General features: G+C 52.6%; 1 protein-coding gene across 1 annotated transcript in view; it reads left to right on the forward strand.

The window, feature by feature from the left end:
- DYNC1H1 (dynein cytoplasmic 1 heavy chain 1) overlaps positions 1-18906 on the forward strand; it is a 1596152-nt gene that overhangs the window by 385926 nt on the left and 1191320 nt on the right. The window contains exon 31 of the mRNA XM_078660192.1: positions 5360-5543. Coding sequence (XP_078516318.1) covers positions 5360-5543 — 184 coding nt within the window. The remainder of the gene's footprint in view (positions 1-5359; positions 5544-18906) is intronic.

The raw sequence follows: 18906 nt of genomic DNA on the forward strand, positions 1-18906 counted from the left end.
GGATTACTTTTACTAACACAGTACTGGATCCTAGATTCAGCACCAGGGCATTTCTTGAAAACAGTTCAGTAAATGCGTTTTAGTTAGTTGTACGATTTTTAAAGAATATTCTTGTATTTCAAAAGTTGACAGTAAAACTTTTTCACATAGGATCACCAATGTTATCCTATGGAAGGAAATTCAATTCGCAGGTAAGTTACTTTTCGGATTACTTTTACTAACACAGTACTGGATCGTAGATTCAGCACCAGGGCATTTCTTGAAAACAGTTGAGAAAATGCGTTTTGGTTATTGTGTGATTTTTAAGGAATATTCTTAGAGTCAACACTTAGAAACTTTTTGGGAGAAAAGTGTCAATGTTTTTCTATGAGGAAATCCAGGTTATCGGTTTCGAGGTAAGTAATCAGTCTTTTGAGTTAGGGTTCTGGGGTTAGTCTCAGGGGTCTCCCAGGGTCAGTGATGCACTGTTGTTGCACCCTCAGCGGCACTCGGGTGGCCGGGAGTAGAGTGTTGAGGCCCAATGTTTCCCTATGGAGGATAGGGGGACTCCGGTTGGTTGTTGCTGGCAAGCAGGCCACGGGGTTGTGGGAGCAAAGCTCCTAGGGTTAAGCTCAGGGCAAGTTGAGGACCAAGTTAGCACAAAAGGGGCACCCTCAGTGGCACTAGGGCGGCCGAAAGCAGGATGCTGTTTTGAGGTCGGGTGCCCTGTTGATTTCAATAGTGATTCTCTGGGTCAAAGAAACACTGAAGGCTAGGGGACGAGGATCTTCCACGAGCGACCACCACTTCGAGGGGTAAGTTGGAATGTTGAGGGATGGTTAGGCACCGCTGAGTTGGGCACACAGGGCCGGGGGCGTCGGGTGCAGGGGTGCCTTTGGATGTCGGATTTTCTGACCCACTCTGGTCGTGGTAGGGGGGTCCTCTGGCTTGAGGCTGCTGGCATCGTCTGGAGGCTTGAGGCAGGTCAGGGGTTGCCGGATCTCGGGTCAGGATCGCCGGATCTTTGGTCAGGATCGCCGGGGGACCTCCTCGTGGTATTTTTCCACTCTAGCTCGGGCTGGGTTCTGCGGGTGCAGAGTGGACTGGATTCGCAGTTCCTGCCTGTCACCAGAAGCTGCAGTTCAAACGCATATGGTGTTCACGGGAGAAACATCTTGGAAAGTGAAGGCATAAAGGTCCTCTGGGGTTTTTGAGGTTGCTGGCCGCTGGACACGCCGGGGTTTTGCAGAACAGGTTCGAGGGGAGACAGGCCTGTAGCGCTGGGGCCAAGTGAGTGGGCATTGTCCTCCTTGTTAACTCTGCACGGCTTATTGTCCTTCTCTTCTTTTTCTTGTGGTTGCTGTATCTGAGGAAGGAAGGTTCAGGGTGCCCCTAAATACTAAATTTAGGGGCGATACAGGGCGGTAAAGGGCAGGGATCAATTCTATTCTGCCACTCTTCAGTGGGAGGGGCAGGAGCCTGTCCCTGGTTGGCTAGGTCCCCCATCCTCAAGATGGCAGGGACTCCAGGTTGTGCTTAACCTTGCCTCCCCCCCTTAGGGGTGGAGTTGGCAGAGGTGGGCACACCTCTCTTCCTCACTTGTTTTTCTCGCCGGTTCTCCTGCCCAAAGTGGGGGGTAGAACCAGTGGGGACCAGTTGCTGCAAGCAGCAAATGGTCTGGAGAGGCTCACAAAGGCGGCATGCCTTTGAAACTTCTCCTTCGTGAACCCTGCCCATCCTGGGGTAGGAGGCTTGGCCCCTCGTCCCAGGATGTGCATTGTTTAAAGCCCCCCCAGAGCACCAAGCTCTCGACCCAGGGGTCCAGAAACATGTCTGGTGGTTGAAGCCTAGGCAGCCACTCAGTCATGTCACTGGAGGTTGGTCAGGTTTCAGGGGGTATCTCTAAGATGCCCTCTGTGGTACATTTTACATTCAATCCCACACTGGCATCGTGTGGGTTTAATGTGCTGAGAAGTTTGATACCAAACTTCACAGTCTTCAGTGTAACCATTATGGTGCTGTGGAGTTCGTAATGACAAACTCCTAGCACCATATACTCTTAATGGCAGCACTGCACTTACAGTACCCAGGAATGGACTTGAGTACTGTAGGGGTACAGGGCTCATGCATCTGTACCCTCACCACTGGCATAGGGCACCCAGCTAGAGGGGTGGCTAATGTATGCCAGGGCAGTGGTTTGTGGGCATGGCACAATGGGATGTGTGCCATTTCGACTCTTCACTTTGTTCTGCACCAAGACACGCTGCCGGCAAAGGCAGTGTGTGAGTGTCAGGGTACAGGGCCTCTAAGGGTGGCACAATAAGTGCTGCAGCCCTTGGGGCCTTCTCTGGTCACAGTGTGCTTGGTATTGTACCATTTACAAGGGACTGACCTGTGGCTAAAGAGTGCCAATTGGGTTTTGTCTCAATGCAGCGTTAGGGAAAGAACATAGGCCCTGGGTACCTGATTACAGGAACCCAGGGCACACTCAGACAAAGTACATCAACAGTTTGGCAAAAAGTGGGGGCAACCTTGAAAAAAGAGGGCACTTTCTTACACTTGTCTTTAAATTAGGGTTTTCAGTTGTTACATTGAACAAAACTCATGTTTATTATTAACCAATGGAGGGACGGGCTGAATGAACAGTATTGCAAAGTGTTTCCTGTTAGTGTCTTCCAACTTAAGCCTGACTAATTACATAGCAGGTGAAGGTAACTAGACCGTATAGGTGTATTAAAATAGAAAAAAACCATGCATGTTTTATTTCTAATTTCACTTAGCCTCCCAATGGAGCTATTACATAGCTAATCAGGTCTCACATTCATGTGGTTCATAACATCCCTAATGGTAAGCTCTCAGAATCTTTCTTAACTTTAAGCTGGCTCTATAAATGGTATGCCACTAAGTGGTTATTCCTTGCAGAGTCCAGGGGTTGCCCAAAAGTATACAGGGCCTAATGTGCAACCTAATGTGCTCTATTAGTAGTAATGTGGGCGAGCAGCCTTTGGCCTTACAGAGAGGAGTGTAAAACATGTATTGCACACACAACGAATAACTGACACATAACTCACAAGGAGATCCACACAAATTTTTAAAAAATAAGCTTTGTTCAAGTTTTGTTTTAAAACCAAGATCTTCACAATAAGGTACTATGTTTTTATATAAAAATCATTTTCACTTTCAAGTCGACACTTAATGCAATTTCGGAACAGTTCAGTGTTATCCAATAGAGAAAAACAGTAATGCTGTTATACAGGTAAGTACACAACTTACAGTTCCAGTCTTCTAGACCAAAGGTGAGCAAGGGTCAGGTGAGTACCAAAAAACTGAACCACCAGCGGGCACAGGGGCTGCTTGGGTGCTGAGGTCAAAATATTGAGTATGGACCAGTGCGTTACAGTGGAGACTGGGAGTTCCCGGAGCCACACTGCTTGCAGGTAGGTAAATCGGTTGCAGGAGCAAAGCTTTAGGTATCGGAGCAATCACGGGGGCCACAAAGCAGCACCAAACGTACATCACCAGTAGCACTGGGGCGAACTGGTGCAGGGTGCAAACTTGGCATAGAGCGCCCATTACTCCTCAATTGACTTTTCTTTCAACAAACAGGCTGCTGGCCTCACACCGAAGGTTGCAGGAGGAAAACCAGTGACAGCAGGGGTAAGGGGTCATTTATTTGGCTCACCAAGGCTCTGGGGCATTGGGTGCAGGGGTGCCCTTACATGTTGGAGTCTTCATACTGAAGCTGGTAGTGGTCAGGGGGATCCTCTGGATTCAGGCTGTAGGCTTCGTCATGGAGTCCAGGAGGTGTCAGCCAACTCTGGACTTGAGGTCATGATCTCTGTGGAACCTGTTCTGGATCACTAGTTCACCTGGACACGGGCCAGAGGCGTCTCGGATCCACAGGGCATTGCAGTCCTTTGTGTTGGGTTCTTGGAGACACAACAGCTGTCTTTGGGACTTCTCGTCTTTTTCAAAGTTCAGGCAGTCTTCCTGGGGTTTCTGGATGTCGCTGGTTGTAGGACAGGCGTCCTTTTCTCGTAGGGTCTTTGATACATGAGACAGGCCGGTAGGGCTGAGGACCAAGTCAGTAGTTGTCTTGAGGCTTCACTTCATGGTTTCTTCTTAGGTTCCAAGGTCTGTAGGATCTTCCTAAATACTAGATTTAGGGGCATTTTAGGGCAGTAGCAGATAGGGCCTATGGGCGCCCCCTCCTGGGGTGACTATACCCTCAATTATGCCAGACACCTGTGGGAGAGGGCATAGATCTAGCCCTGGTTGGATGAGCCCCCTCATCTTCAAGATTGAGGGGATTGCAAAGTGTGCCTAACTTCTCCTCCATCTAAGGGGTGGAGTTCGTAAAGGTGTGCACACCTCCTAGCCTTTCTAAGTTTTCCTGCCCAAATTGAGAAGGTAAAACGGGGGCTGCCATCTGCTGCTAGCAGCAGAGGCTCTGGTTGCATTACAGAGGCGTCAGGCCATGGAGTTTCCCCTTCGAGCACTGGGCCCATCCTAGGGGAAGAGGGGTGACGCCTCCGCCCAGGATGTGCATAGTTTCTGGTCCCAGGGAGCAGAGGCTGTCGATCCAGGTGCCCAGAAACATGCCTGTGTGTGTCACGCTGCCTAAAGGCAGTTGGGGACCACACCAGGGTCGGTAGGTTTTCAGGGGCACTTCTGAGGTGCCTTATGATAACCTGTTTAATAAATCTCACACTGGCATTAGTGTGAATTTATTGCAAGGGTCTGTTTGGCACTGAACACTCCTGGTTTCATTGACGCCATCATGGTGCTGGGGAACTAGAGTTGAGTTTCCAGCCCATGTACTCGTTCTGGCTTCCCTGGCCCTTACGATATTCAGGTATGGGCCCCAATATTGTAGGGGAATATTTACTTATGGAGAAATGCCCTCACCTGTGGTATTGTGCATCCTGCTGTAGGGCTGTCAGACCTGCTAGAGGGTTGACTTAAACCTTCAGGCAGTGCTGGATGGCATTGCACCCAGGCAGGGTGCCATGTCAACTTTGTTGTATTTCACCTCACAGGGCATCCAAGCTGCAAGGGCAGTGGCATGGTCCTAGTGAGGGGTCCCACTGGACCCTCTTCAGCTCCCAGGCCCTGGGTACCCAGGGTACCACTTAGTAGGGACTTTAAGGAAGAAGCACTTGCACAGGGGACCTGGTTGGCAGGGACAATGTGCACTACACTCAAATCCAAGTCAATGTCCAGGCAACAAGTTGGGGCTAACAATATCAAGAGGCACTTTCTCACAGCACAAGTTAATAAAAATAGTTTGAATCTATTAATTGTCACTAGAGCAAATTTCTGCTAACAAATAGTTTTCTGTTTTAAGTCTTAATATACACAAACAACTTTTATTTTTTAGACTCTGTGATGAGCAACTTTCTTCACAAAGCCATTACGACTTTGGCCTTCGAGCTTTGAAGAGTGTTTTGGTAAGCGCTGGGAACGTGAAGAGGGAGAGAATCCAGCGGATAAAGAGGGAAAAAAATGAGCGTGGGGAAGTTGTTGATGAAGGAGAAATTGCTGAAAACCTACCAGAACAAGAGGTATTGTATCCACATCATTACACTACAACAGACTGTTTAATTGTATTTAAAGATCAATACATTGTTTAATTTTAATGGATCATAGCAAGAGGTTTGGGTTTTGGCTTGCTTATATAGCTTGTAACATCTGCACCATTAGAACGGATGACCAATCCTTGATGCCATGCGAGCATTCGAATATTTCCCTGTATTCTTATGAGTTCTTCAGCATCCCCCAAATTCTACTTCATTCAAGCACCAGAAATGTATAGTGTTGTTGTGCTTCTTTCCCACAGTTACTCTCCATGTCAACATGTGAATTGCAGCTTCAATTTTTGACATAAGCAGTATTGTTTCTGATAGAGACCCTTAACTGCAAATTCCTCACCTTGTGAATATCCGCAGGTGTAGGCAGCTGACTCAGTATATGGTAGGGCACTAGGTGATTAAACTGTGCACAGAGTCCAAGGGTTCCCCAAAGGTGTACAGGGCTCAATGTAAAACCCAAATTGTGTGGGCGAGCAGCCTTAGACCTAACACAGAAGAGTGAAAGACCATTTATTGCACAATATTAACCAATAATGGACACATGGCTCAAAAAGGAGATCCACACCAATTAAAAAAAACCTTTGTTTGCACTTTATTTTAAGACCAAGATCTTTGCAATAAGGTAAGAACGTTTCTAACTAAAAATACTTAACTGATAGACATCTAGCTGCAAATTCCTCACCTATGAACTTCCCAGGCATCATACTGGATCCGGATGATTTTCCCTGAGAAAGCCGATGAGTGGTGTCCGTCGACTCAGTGAGACATCGTTGGCGTTGTCTGTCGTCATTACATCCGCGTTATCTGTAAGGCACCACTGACGTCAGTTTTTTTCTTTCTGCACCAGCAAGCGTAGCTCCGTCAAAGAGCTGCTCCATATATTTTTTTGACAGATGTTTTTTCAAAACTTTTTATTGAACTTTTTTAATTGGTGTGTAAGTACTCCATGTCCAAAATGCCCACTAGGTTCAAATCGTGCGGTGCCTATCACTGCGCCATGTCTGTCACGGATCCCCACCTCGTGTGTCTCTGGTATCTGGAGGCGATGACGACCCGCAGTCATGCTCAGACTGCCAAGCCTTGGTGCTTAAAGCTTTGAGTGAGCGATCCCTAAAGCTGCTTGAGGCCCGGCGTGAGGCACCTCGGCGGGCTCGTTCCTGTTCCTGGTCTCGGTAGAGAGGAAGGTCCGCGCACTGCTCCGGGGACTCCAAGTCTTCATCTTCCCTTTCAAAGTCCTCGAAGAGGTCCTGTAAGAAGCACCTCAAGAAACAGAAGTCCCACCCGACGCGCCGTAGGAGTCTCGGCTTTCAAGGCCTTGTTCTACCGAATGTGTGCTGGGGTCAGCTCCGTGTTTACCTTCCTTACTGGAACCGGGAGCGACCCCTGCCCAATAGAAAGAATTCTTTGACACATGTGCGCCATTTTTGGATGGCCTGGCCCTACTGGTGCGCTTTTGTGCCCCGCAGGCTTAGCAGGAGGAGTTCTGGCAGATTTGAGCCGATGACGGTCGCACCTCCCAGATGCCACAACTCCTGACGTTGCTGGTGCCCGCCTGCCGTGTCAGCCCCATTCTCATCCCAGACGACACGGAGCTGGCTGGGCATCCACTGATGCTAAGGCATGTGCCGACAGAGCCCTTGGACTCTGTTGCATCCTCAGCCTTATTTTCAAGGGCTATGATTGGAAGAAGTTTGGGAGAGGACTCCGGACCCTTTAAATAGCCCACCTTATGCAGCAGAAATGGACCGGTATGAGGAACTGGGTGATGCCAGTGGCGTGGCTACCTCTCCAGAGCTTGGCATGCTTTCCCCTTCTAACCTGGCGCTTCCTTTGTCTTTTTGGTGCGTGGGGCTGTGGAGATCGTAGACCTGCAGCTTCCTACTGTGGTGGTCAAAACCAATGTTTTGATGGAGGTCCTTCTGCCTGACATCTCCACTTCAGAACCTGTGCTGCCATTTAATGAGGCCTTAACTGATGTTCTTCTGGGCACTTGGTCAAAGCCCAGCACAGGGGTTCCTGTGAATATATCTGTTCTCTGCCCCCACTGCCCTGGGCGACCCAGCTTTACTCACATCTCAACTGACCCCTGAGAGCTTGGTCGTCCAAGCCTCTACTTCTATTGGCGCATTCCCTTCTGCTCCCCCAGATGGAGAATCAAAAAGGTTGGATATCTTCTGAAAGGAAATATCACCAGCTTAACATTGCAGTTGGTAAACACTGCATGCCTGTTGGGTCGTTACTCCCATTCTTGATGGGAAACAGTTGCACACGTGCTCCCACAAGTCCCGTAGGAGGCCCACACTGTTCTCTCCCAAGCTCTTTCAGATGGGAGTGATGCAGCGAAGTGTGCCATCTGCTGTGGCCTTCACACAACCGACTCGCTGGGCAGAGCGATTTCCTTGACAGTGGCTGTTCAGCGCCACACCTGGCTGAGAACGTCTCGCTTCTCTGGGGATGCTCAAGCTAACCATCTGAATATCCATATCTCTTTGGAGATCGGGTGGACGCAGTGCTCGAGTGCTTCAAGGAGTTGCAGGCTGCGGCCAAGTCCTTGGACTTTTCTGTAACATCCAGCCTTGTGTCTGCCTATCTGAAAGAAACCGGTTAGTATTAGATTCCTTACCGTAGAATACCCCCAGGCGTCAGACTGGATCCGGAAACCTTTGCGTAGCAGTACCCTTGCGCGTCGGTAGGCGTCGTCTGCGACTCCGCGTCCGTCGTCGGCGTTGTTGGCGCCGAGATGTCGCCGGAGTACTTAGACGCCGCCCTCGCGTGTTGACGTCAGTTCCTATTTTTTCCGCGCCAGCAAGCGCCGATCCGGGAACAGTGGTACCTGTTAGTCATTTTTTGACTAAACTTTTTGATCTTTTTGATCTTTTTGATCATCTTTTTCGAAGTCGAACGACTCCGACGGTGCCGGTAGGGATGCCCGGCTTTAAACCCTGTGTCGACTGCAACCGACTGATGTCGGTTACCGACCCCCATCGCCGGTGTCTTCATTGCCTGGGGCCCGACCACGATGACAAGTCGTGCCCCGACTGCCGGGCTTTGACGTCGAAGGCTAGGCGGGCGCGGTCCCGCAAGCGCCTTGAGCTCCGGCAGTCGGCCCCGCGCCGTTCGAGGTCCTGGTCAGGTAGGAGGTCGAGGGACCGGTCGCGGGGCCTGAGTTATCACAGCTCGGAGGATCAACACCACTCCTCGAGCTCCAAGTCCTCAGGTAAGAGGCATAAGAAGTCGAAGAGGCGACATCGCTCTTCCGACTCCCCCCGACGCTCGTGCAACGCGGCCGGGGGGTTCGGTTGACTCCGCCCACGCGGCTCCGTCGGAGCCCCAGGCGTCGCGGCCTGCTCCATACCCGCTGGTCCCTGGGCAGAACGCGACGCCGGAGGAGATTGACACCTTCCTCTCGGCCATGAGGTCGCTCACTCCGTCGGGTTCCGCGGCGCCTTCGGGCCCCGCGGCCCTGGCTGGGAGCCCAAGCGGGCCGGGTGCTTCGGCCCCGGCGCCGTCTGGTGCTTCGGCCCCGGCGCCGTCGGCGACTTCGGTCCCGACGCCGCAGGACTCTGCCGGATCCCGGCCCGGATCTGGGTCGTTGCTGGTCGACCTTACGACCTCACCGCCGCTGGCTCCTAGGGTGTTGCCCCCGGCGCCGACCTCTGTCGACGCCGTCCCCAGTCCCTCCCTCGGTCCGGTTCCGACGTCTGAACGGCGTCGCTCGACGCGGCTTTCGACGCCGATGGGAGATTTTTACTTCTATGATCCGGCCCCATCTTTTGACCCTGAATACCAGGAGATGGGTGGCGATGCGGATTGGGAGGGGTCTGAAGACCCTCTGGCACGTGAGTGCCAGTCTTATCAGGACTGGACAGGTGAGTTAGGGGACGCCAGTGGTCTGGATACCTCGCCAGACACTGGCTTTGTCTCCCCTCCTACCGTGGCTACAGAGGAGGGGGTAGCCTATAGTGTGGTGTTGACACGGGCGGCCAAGGCCTTATCCCTTGAGCTCCCCGTCGCGTCTGTGAGGACTAACCTCCTCACTGAGGTCCTTAAACCGCAGGCAAGCTCTTCGGAGCCTCCGTTGCCGTTTAATGAGGCCTTGTCTGACGTTCTTCTGGGCACCTGGTCCAGGCCCGCTACAGGTCTGCCTGTAGATAGGAACGTGGCCAGACGCCACCGCCCGGCTCCGGGCGACCCTTCCTTCCTGTCTACCCACAGCACCTCAGAGAGCCTGGTCATCCAGGCCTCCAACTCCCAGACCGCATTACCGACTGCTCCCCCCGATCGGGAATCCAAGAGGTACAAGCAATATGGCAAAAAGATGTTCTCCTCCCCGAGTTTGGGATTGCGGTCAGTTAACACCGCGTGCCTCTTGGGCCGTTATACCCACTCTCTGTGGGACACGGTCGCGGACGTGCTGCCTCAATGTCCGGAGGAGGCCCGGACTAAACTCGCCCAAGCCCTTGCGGAGGGTCGAGATGCGGCAAGGTATTCCATCCGGTGTGGACTGGATACCACGGACTCGCTAGGTAGAGCGATGGCAACGACGGTGGCGATTCGTCGCCACGCCTGGCTGAGGTCCGCCAATTTTTCGGCTGATGTCCAGAATTCCCTCATGGACATGCCGTTTGATGGCCTTCGCCTCTTTGGCGACAAGGCAGAAAGTGCGCTTTAAGGACTCCAGGGCTACGGCCAAGTCCTTGGGCCTGACGGCCCCGCGCCAGCAATCTGCTGCCTTTCGTGGCCAAGGAAGGGGCGCCCCCACACGTCCTGCCAGCCACGGGCCGCAGACTAACATCCCCGCAGCATCCGCCTCAAAGCCCTCCTAGTCTGTGCTTTCAGGCCCACGAGACGCCAGTGGGGGGCAGGGTTCGCCATCACCTCCTCCACTGGCGTGACATCACCTCGGACAGGTGGGTGCTGCAAATCATCCGAAGGGGCTACTCCCTCCCCTTCGAGGCGACCCCTCCAGCCATGCCACCGCAGTACCACCGCGTGTCGGGGGATCACTTGAATCTTCTGCAAGAGGAAGTTGCGGCCCTCTTGGCCAAGGGGGCCATCGAGCGCGTTCCTGGGCCAGAACTAGGGTGTGGTTGTTACTCCCACTGCTTTCTGGTTCCCAACAAGGCAAAGGGGGCCTACGCCCTATCTTGAACCTGCGGAACGTCAACGGCTTTCTCCGGAAGGAGAGGTTGAAGATGCTGACACTGGCTCAGGTCTTAGCTGCCCTGGACCCAGAAGACTGGATGGTAGCGTTGGACTTGCAGGATGCTTATTTCCACATCCCCGTCCTGCCGGCCCACCGGCGCTACCTGCGGTTCACGGTAGGCCACGAGCACTTTCAGTTTACCGTGCTCCCCTTCGGCCTTACCACCGCCCCACGGGTGTTCACGAAAGGGATGGCGGTGGTCGCAGCTCATCTGCGCAGTTTAGGAGTTTCAGTCTTCCCCTACCTAGACGACTGGTTGTTGAAGGCGGACTCTCCCCAGACAGTCGTCAGCCACCTCCAGACTACGGCCGACCTCCCCCACCTGCTGGGGTTCTCCATCAATATGCCGAAGTCACACCTGTGCCCCTCTCAGAAGCTCCTCTTCATCGGAGCGGTTCTAGACTCGGCCCAGTTTCGGGTTTATCCTCCCGAACAGCGGGTTCGGGATATTCAGGCTCTGATTCTGATCTTTCAGCCTTTATCCCGGGTCTCGGTCAGGTTGACGCTGCGAGTTCTGGGGCTGAGATCCTCCTGCATCCTTCTGGTGCATCACGCAAGGTGGCGGATGCGGGCTCTGCAGTGGGACCTGAAGTTTCAGTGGGCCCAGCATCAGGGCAACTTGTCCGACCATGTCTTGATCTCGGAGGGCACTGCAAGGCAGTTGCAGTGGTGGCTCATGGACCGGGATTGAGTCAGCGGCAGATCCCTCTCCCTACCCCAACCGGAGCACGTAGTTGTGACGGACGCGTCCCTCCAGGGCTGCGGAGGCCACATGGGAGAGGCGGAGATCAGAGGCCTCTGGTCTCCGACAGAGTTCCAGCTCCATATCAACCTTCTGGAGCTGCGGGTGATCCGACTTGCACTGAAGGCATTCCTCCCCTCTGTTCGGGGGAGTGTAGAGCAGGTGTTCACGGACAACACCACCACCATTTGGTACTGCAACAAACGGGGCGGGTGGGGACGTGGACCCTTTGCCAGGAAGCTCTGCGCCTCTGGCAGTGGCTGGAACATCAGGGCGTGACCCATGTGTGAGAAGTTGGCCTGGTATATGATGATCACTATTCTAGTGAACACCTTGCACCAGTCCAAACAACCCTTATGGTGATGGTTGTAAGTCAACCTTATAGACCAGCTATCCTAGTGGTAGCGTGGACAGAACAGTCCTAGGCTAAAAGACTCTTGAGGGCGTGTAAAGCCAGCTGTTTTACCATATGTAACCCCATGAATATCAAATGAAAGGACACCACACAGGATATATATTTATTTACTAACACACTCCTCTGAACTCTTTATGAGATCAGAGGCAAAAGCACATCACAAGATACTTAGTCAGAATACGTTAAGTTGCACAATTTACAGTTGGGCCCTAGGGGCGAAGCAAACCATATATTAAGAAAGTGGTATAAGTACCACGTCACGAGAAAAGGAAAGGCCCAGGGCCTAGGGAATCGCTGGGGCTACACTATCTGAACCTAAGTTTAGAAGTAGGAGGCCCACAGGAGGCGTGTGCAGAGTCTTTACACACACGCGTGAGTCAATGCAAAGTCAATAGGAACTTAGAAGTTAGAAAACGTAGGATTTAGGACACTTCGGTCTTGCTAGGAGGAAACAACTAAAAACCTAGACACTATGATAGCCAATACCCTTGGGAGCACCGAAGTACTCGCGTTACCTCACCCACGGACGGCGGGTGCATAGGTGTGAAGATGTGTCGGGTTTCGTCGTTGAAGCCTATGGAGACCTGGAGAAAGATGCTGCAGGCGACCAGGAAGAAGATGTCCGGGTGGATACAAGGGTGGATCTAGGATGAAGAGGACCTGAAAGCAGAGGGGACAGAGTCTGGGTCACTAGCCAGTGACCGGGTGAAACCAGGAAGGAACCAGACGACATCGAGGAGCAATCAGGTGCTGCCGTAAACATTGTCTCTTCAGCCATGCGGACCAGGAGGCGTCGAGGACGACCAGGTGCTAGAGGTGAGCTGTCCCACAAAGGTTCTCGCAGATGGAGGGGTCGACTGCCGGATTGGAGTCAACAAGCCTTGGCAAAGGTAACCCACGTAGGATTCAAAGAAGGCTTCTGGTGCAGACCAGCAAGGTCTGAGGGGCCTTGTGAGAAGTTGGCCTGATATGCAGTGCTCACTATTCTAGCGATCACTATGTATCAGTCCAAACAACCCTTATTGATGATTGGTTGTAAGTCAACCTTATAGACCAGCTATCCTAGTAGCATGGATACGAGCAGTCTAAGGCTAAGACTCTAGAGGGCGTGTTAAGCCAGCTGTTTTACCATCACATTACCCCTTGAACACCAAGTGAAAGGACACCACACAAGTTGTTATGAAAATAAACAGATATTTATTTATAACAAGTCTACCCTGAACTCTTTATGAGTCAGGGAGCTAAGCACACAACAAAACTCTTACGAAAATACTTTAAGTCGCACAATTTACACAAATGCCCGAGGGGCACGAAAAACCATATACACAGTAAGTGGAATGCGAACTTGCTAGCAGGTAAGTAATACTTTTCTAGACTTAGGAATCGCTAGACCTACAATTCTAAACACTGGGATTAGATGCAGGAGGCCTGTGGACGTCGTGTGCAGAGTGGGAACTCTCACGCGTAAGGCGGGAAAAAGTCTATGGAGACTAGCAGTTGCAAAGTTACTGTTCTCGGGCGAACCCGACTAGGTGGATCAAAAACGGGAGTGGATCCTAACACTTAGGGTGTTGGACTATGCTGGAGCACCGGAGTACTCAGGTTACCTAGCCCAGGGGCTGCGGCTGCATAGGGTTGAAGTTGCGTCGGAAACCCTTGTTGAAGATCCAGGAGCCTGAAGAAAGAGTTGCTGGCAGGCGGCCAGTGAAAAAAGTTCGGAGTGATCCACGCCTGGATCAGGGAAGAAGAAACCTGTAAGCAGAGGGGACCAAGTTCTGAATCACTAGCCAGTGATTTGAGTGGGCACCAGGAATGCACCGGACGAAGTCACCTCAGCCAGGTGAGTGGGCGCTGCTGGGCTCTGCAGTCTCTCGGACCAGGAGGCGTTGTCGGCGACCAGGATGGAGGTGCGAGCTGTCCCACGAAGGTACTTGCTGTCGACGTCGCTGGACCCAAGATTGGGCAACAAGTCTTGGCAAATGCAAGGCCCACGCGGTGGACCTAAAATGGCGTCTTGAGTGGACCAGGAGGGTCCAGTGTGCTCCTCTTTTGGAGGGGAGCAAGGGCTAGTCTGGAGCAACCAGACCAGCAGTAGTTGTCGTCGTGGAGCGTCGTGAGAGGGCCACTAGCCAACGGGCAAGCGACCTGGACAACGCGGTGCGCAGCAAAAAGCAGAAGGGCCCCACGCAGATCTCGTGGATGCAGGGGGGCTGAACTTCGGTGCTGGAGCTGCTCAGGGTCGGGGCTTCTCTTACCCCAAAGCACTCAGTCGAGGGTCACTCGGGAGTCGTGATGGACAAGCGTCGTGCAGTTCTGAAGATGGCCGGTCCCTCGAGGTCTCGTCACACCCACGGATCACAGCTGGGCTGATGATGTAGGTTGAGGTCAGAGGTGCCAGGGAAGCCGGTTCTCGTCGTGCTGGAGCAGTCTTGATCCGAAGGAGAGACTGGCAACAAACCGCGATGCTTGGTTGTTGCCTGCTGCTGCAGGGTGACTACTCCTTAGTCACAAGGGAGAATCTTGGGAAGAAGTCTTGAGTTCCTTTCGTGGAAAGTAGTTTCAGGATTCAAAGATGATCTGATTTGGAAGGGGGCCAGTTCCTACCTTTATCCTGCAAAAAGGGGCTGGCACGCGACTAAGTCCTGCCCTATGGGTGGGACTAGGAGGGGGGTGGTTACACCCCTCTCCTTTGGCGGGATTTCCCCAGGCCAGGGGCTGGAGTGCCCCTGGAACTGGTTCCAGCCGGCCTATGCACAGTGAGCACCGGGGTGCCACTTGCAGTCACCTTCCTCTAAAGCCCTGCCTACCTAGAATACACAAAATCCTGTCTGGGACGGTGCTGGCACCGCCCCTGGCAGGAAACCCTTTGTCCTTGCCTCCTGGGCTGGGAGGACTCCCAGCAGCAGGAGGGCAGACTTGTGTCTCGGTGGCAGCATCCATTTTGTGGAGCTAAGGCTCTGTCTGACTTTAACCGGGGTTACAGGTTACATACATGTCGTGTCCCTCTAGAAGGGTGGAATGCTAACCCCGTCGCCAGAATTGGCGAGGGGTTAGTATTCCAATTCGTATGACACCTTACTCAACATGTTTTGATAAAGCGATACCAGAGTTGGCATATAACCGTGAGGATTATAATGCACTTAAGAGTATATGGTATGCGATATCATGGAAACGGCTAAGGGATGGATCCCGAAAGCCGCAGACAGGCTCAGCTCATGCCAGAGCACTATCTCACACGATTCCAAGCACTCTGCCTTCAGGATTGTTAAGGCCTGCCATAGGAGTGACTGATAGGAGATCTGTGTATCCATTTAGGTTTAGATATAGGAATACTATATCTACAGCAGAGGGTGAGTACACCACTCTGCCCCAGCTGTCAAGCAGCCAGTTGTGTCTGATTTAGTTAGTCAGCCCAGGGGTGGCATAATACATGCTGCAGCCCCTGGGAGACTTCTGGGTGCACCTCAGCCCTGGGTACAGGGACTTGAGAGGGCCCAGTGCCAATTTAGTACCTGGGTACAATTTGGAGTAGAGAGAACAGCTAGGCTGTGGGTCTGATTAGCAGGCCCACAGCCAGGGAAAGTCGTAAACCAGTGAAGCAAAAAGCAAAAATCTGGGTGATCATAGGATTGCAGACCCTACTCTCCTACAGGCCTCACCTTTGCAGGGAGGCTGGGGCCAGTCTGGAGCAACCAGACCATCGAGGTGATTCAAAAGGATTGTCGTCACAGAGGCTACTAGCCAACGGGCCAGCACCCGGACAACGCGTCGAGCAGAACACAAGCAGAAGGAGTGTGGAGGGCCGATGTTCGGTGCAGGTGGAGCTCGGATTCGGAGCTTCTTAATCCCCAGTGCACAGCTTCGAGGATGCCTCAGGAGCTGCACAGGTAGCAAGTTGCAGCCTTTCCAAGATGTCCGTTCCCACGTGTCTCGTCGCCTCCATGGATCTCAGCTATGCTGCAGTCGTGAAGAGAGGGTCAGAGAGGTCTGGAAGTCTGGGTCTTGTCTGGCTCTGTGCTCGGGTTCCGGCGGGAACGAAGACCAAGCAAGCCGTTGATTTGCTGGATGGTGCCTGCTTGCCAGGGTGGTCGCTCCTTGGCCACAAGGGAGATTCTTCAGTCTTCAGCTTCAGCAGAACGTCGAAGGTCCAGAGTTTAGTATCAAGTTTCAATTCAGGATCTAAAGTCTTAGGACTCAGCTCCTACCTTTATACAGCTAAAAGGGGCTGGATTACTTTCTAGGTCCCTCCTATGGGTGGGACCGAGAAGGGGGGGGGTTACACCCCCTCTCCTTTGTTCAGTTTCGCGCCAGAGCTGGGGCTGGAGTGCCCCAGCAACTGGTTTGAACGGAGGTATGCGTGGAGCACCTAGGGTGCCCCAGGCAGTGTCTCAATCTATTCATCCCTCCCTGTCCCAATAAACAATGTCCTGTCTGGGGTGGTGCTCGTACCTCTCGACGCAGGAAACCTATTGTCCAAACCTCCGTGACTGGAAGGACTCCCAGCAGCAGGAGGTCAGAGTTGTGTCTGTGGCAGCAGCGTCCATTTTGTGACGCTGGGGCTCTGGTTAACTTTAACCGGGATAGTCAGAACTAACATGTCTTTTCCCTCTAGAAGGGTGGAATGCTACCCCCGTGGCCAGAATTGGCGAGGGGGTTGTATTCCAAAGCGAAAGACACCTTACACGACATGTTTAGATAAAGCCAAACCAAAGTTACTATTTAACCGCGAGGTTCATAATGCACTTAAGAGTATATGGTATGGCAATATCATAGAACAGCTATAAGGACATGGTTCCGAAAGCTGCAGACAGGCTCAGCTCATGCTAGAGCAAAATCTCACACATAACCAAGCACTCTGCCTCCAGGATTGTTAAGGCCTGCCATTGGACTTGACTTATAGGTGGCTATGTGTCTATATATAAGTAGGTATAGGAATACTACACCTAAGCAAGGGGTGATTACATGACCTTGCCCCAGCTGAGGGATCAGCCAGTTGTGTCTATTTGAGTGGCCAGCCAGGTGTGGCATAATACATGCTGCAGCCCCTGGTAGGCCTTGGTTACACCTATGCCCTGAGTACCTTGGGTACACTTCTACAGGGGCTGACAAGGTGAACCAATTCCCAATTGTGTATGTACCTAGAGTACATGGTGTAAATTTAGAGAGAGTGCATCTGGGCTGTGGGTCTGATTAGCAGGCCCACAGCCACATCTAAGTCGAAAACCAGTAAAGCAAAAGCAAAAAGTGGGGGTGACCATAGGAAGCAGACCCTACTCTCCTACACCTGGTGGTTCAACACCTGTCGGGTTCCCTGAACGCTAGGGCGGACGAACTCAGCCGTTGGTGCATGTTGGATCACGAATGGCGTCTGAACTCGGACGTGGCGAAAGGCCTTTTTCAGCCGTGGGGAGAGCCTTGGTTAGATCTATTCGCCACAGAAGAGAACGTGCAATGTCATCAGTTCTGCGCGTTGGAATTTCCAAGGCGGCACTCGCTCGGAGATGCTTTTCGTCGTAAGTGGAGTTGCGGTCTATTGTACGCCTTTCCGCCTATACCACTTCTGCCTAGAGTGCTGAAGATCAGGCGCGACCGGGCCCCAGTCATCCTTGTGGCTCCGGACTGGGCACGAAGATGCTGGTATCCCGAGCTACTCAGCATGTCAGTCGATCCCCCGATTTGTCTGCCTCTTCAGGAGGACCTTCTGTCGCAGCAGCAGGGGACGGTCCTCCACCCGAACCTGTCCAGTCTCCACTTACATGCGTGGAGATTGAGCGGCGGCAGTTGAGGCCATTTGACTTGCCTCCTGAAGTCTGTAATGTCATTCTGGCAGCCAGGCGTCCCTCCACAAAATCGGTATACGCCTGCAGGTGGAACAAGTTTGTGGCCAGGTGCACAGCAAAGGCTGTGGATCCCCTTTCCTCCCCTCTTTCAGAGGTTCTCATCTTTCTTCTTCTTTCTCTTGCCCAGCAGAGCTCTGCTCTGGGCACTCTGAAGGGCTACCTCTCGGCCATTTCCGCCTTCTTAAGGCTACCTGATCAGCCCTCGTTCAAGTCCCCATTGTAAATAGGTTCTTAAAGGGCATCACCCATATGTTTCCTCCAGTCCCTTTTGTGATGCCTCAGTGGAACTTGAACCTTGTCCTTACCTTTCTGATGTGCGCCCCCTTTGAGCCCTTTCCTAACTGTCCTCTTTGCCTGCTCACTCTGAAGACCGCTTTCCTGGTTGCCATCACTTCTGCCAGGAGAGTGAGTGAGCTCCAGGCCCTTTCTTCTAAGCCTCCTTTCCTTTCAGTCCATCCGGACAAAGTTGTCTTGCGGACGCGACCCTCTTTCCTGCCCAAGGTAGTCACAGCCTTCCACATCGGGCAATCCATCACCTTGCCCACCTTCTTTCCGCCTCCGCATCCCTTGAAAGAGGAAGAGAGGCTCCACCGTCTGGACCCAAAACATGCGCTCTCTTTCTACTTAGATCGCACACGCCGGTTCTGGGTGGATGACCAACTCTTTGTTGGTTACGTGGGCGCTAAGAAGGGACGGGCGGTGCACAAACGGACCATCTCTCGGTGGGTCGTGTTGTGCATCAAGGCTTGTTACTCTTTGGCTCGTAAGGAGCCTCCTGTGGGGCTTCGTGCCCATTCCACACGGGCCACGGCGGCTACTACTGCCCTGAGCCGGGGAGTCCCCTTGCAGGACATCTGTCAGGCAGCAATGTGGGCCTCGCCGCACACGTTCGCAAGACACTAGTGCCTGGACAGCCAAGTCCGGAGAGATGGCTTTTTCGGCCGTTCCGTTCTCCAGGACTTTCTGGGGTGATCATTGGTTCGCAGACCCACCACCGGGGTTGGTATTGCTGGGGTATCTATTCTACGGTAAGGAATCTAATACTAACCTGTTTCTTTCAGTAGCACAGGTTACTTGCCTTCGGTAACGATATATCTGTAAGAAACAGTAGTTAGTATTAGATTCCTTACTGC

The sequence above is a fragment of the Lissotriton helveticus genome, chromosome 9 (assembly GCF_964261635.1).
Source record: "Lissotriton helveticus chromosome 9, aLisHel1.1, whole genome shotgun sequence".
Taxonomy (NCBI): Eukaryota; Metazoa; Chordata; class Amphibia; order Caudata; family Salamandridae; genus Lissotriton; species Lissotriton helveticus.